This window comes from Seriola lalandi, unplaced genomic scaffold, assembly GCF_002814215.2.
Source record: "Seriola lalandi dorsalis isolate HSWRI2012SDOR001 ecotype SW California unplaced genomic scaffold, Sedor1 jcf7180002054951, whole genome shotgun sequence".
Lineage (NCBI taxonomy): Eukaryota > Metazoa > Chordata > Actinopteri > Carangiformes > Carangidae > Seriola > Seriola lalandi.
This window is the reverse complement of record NW_019525502.1, coordinates 891,556-892,088: the sequence shown is the minus strand read 5'-3', so window position 1 is coordinate 892,088 and position 533 is coordinate 891,556. Positions and strand designations below refer to the sequence as shown.

The window sequence follows — 533 nt, the reverse complement described above, 5'->3', positions numbered from 1 at the left end:
GTCTGAGCGGAGGTGTGTGGGACGCGGTTCATGAGCGGGAGAGCGTTTCTTACGATGTCATGGTGCAGCCGGAGACGTGCGCGGCGGTGCCGGTGTACTGGACGTCACAGCGGACTACGTTGTTGTTGAAGTTGGACTCTGGGACCTGCTGCCTGGGGTTCACCGTCACCTGTCACCCAGAATGCATCACTCATATATAATACCCGTGTATATTCAATGCACAGATAACTCTGTGTAACATGCTGCTGTGAACGACTGTGTTACTTTCTGTGTATATTCAAACAGAGCATCTTCTGGGGACTATTTTCAGAGGCGGATTAATACACATTTGATTCTCCAGTGAGTATTTCTACTGTGAAAACACAGAATAAGACTTATACTTTAAAAACAGGAAGTCGTCTCATTACTGAACCTTGAGGATGTATTTTCCAGGTGAGACGTCGGTGATGTCGATCCACTGACAGTCAATGTCGGCGTTGTAGGTGTCATAGCAACCAGGACTCAAACCCTGCACACACACACACACACACACA

General features: G+C 48.0%; 3 protein-coding genes across 3 annotated transcripts in view; all 3 read right to left on the bottom strand.

Annotated features, from left to right (window-relative positions):
* The window catches only part of LOC147817491 (uncharacterized), a 75,376-nt gene that overhangs the window by 67,981 nt on the left and 6,862 nt on the right, over window positions 1-533 (bottom strand).
* The window catches only part of LOC111645428 (GTPase IMAP family member 8-like), a gene marked incomplete at its 3' end in the record, with an annotated part of 61,805 nt that overhangs the window by 54,995 nt on the left and 6,277 nt on the right, over window positions 1-533 (bottom strand). The gene's annotated exons all lie outside the window — the stretch shown is intronic.
* The window catches only part of LOC147817493 (GTPase IMAP family member 3-like), a 2,873-nt gene that overhangs the window by 1,918 nt on the left and 422 nt on the right, over window positions 1-533 (bottom strand). Inside the window, exons 2-3 of the mRNA XM_087170516.1 lie at window positions 413-508; window positions 54-169 (exon numbers count right to left, since the gene is read on the bottom strand). Coding sequence (XP_087026642.1) covers window positions 54-169; window positions 413-508 — 212 coding nt within the window. The remainder of the gene's footprint in view (window positions 1-53; window positions 170-412; window positions 509-533) is intronic.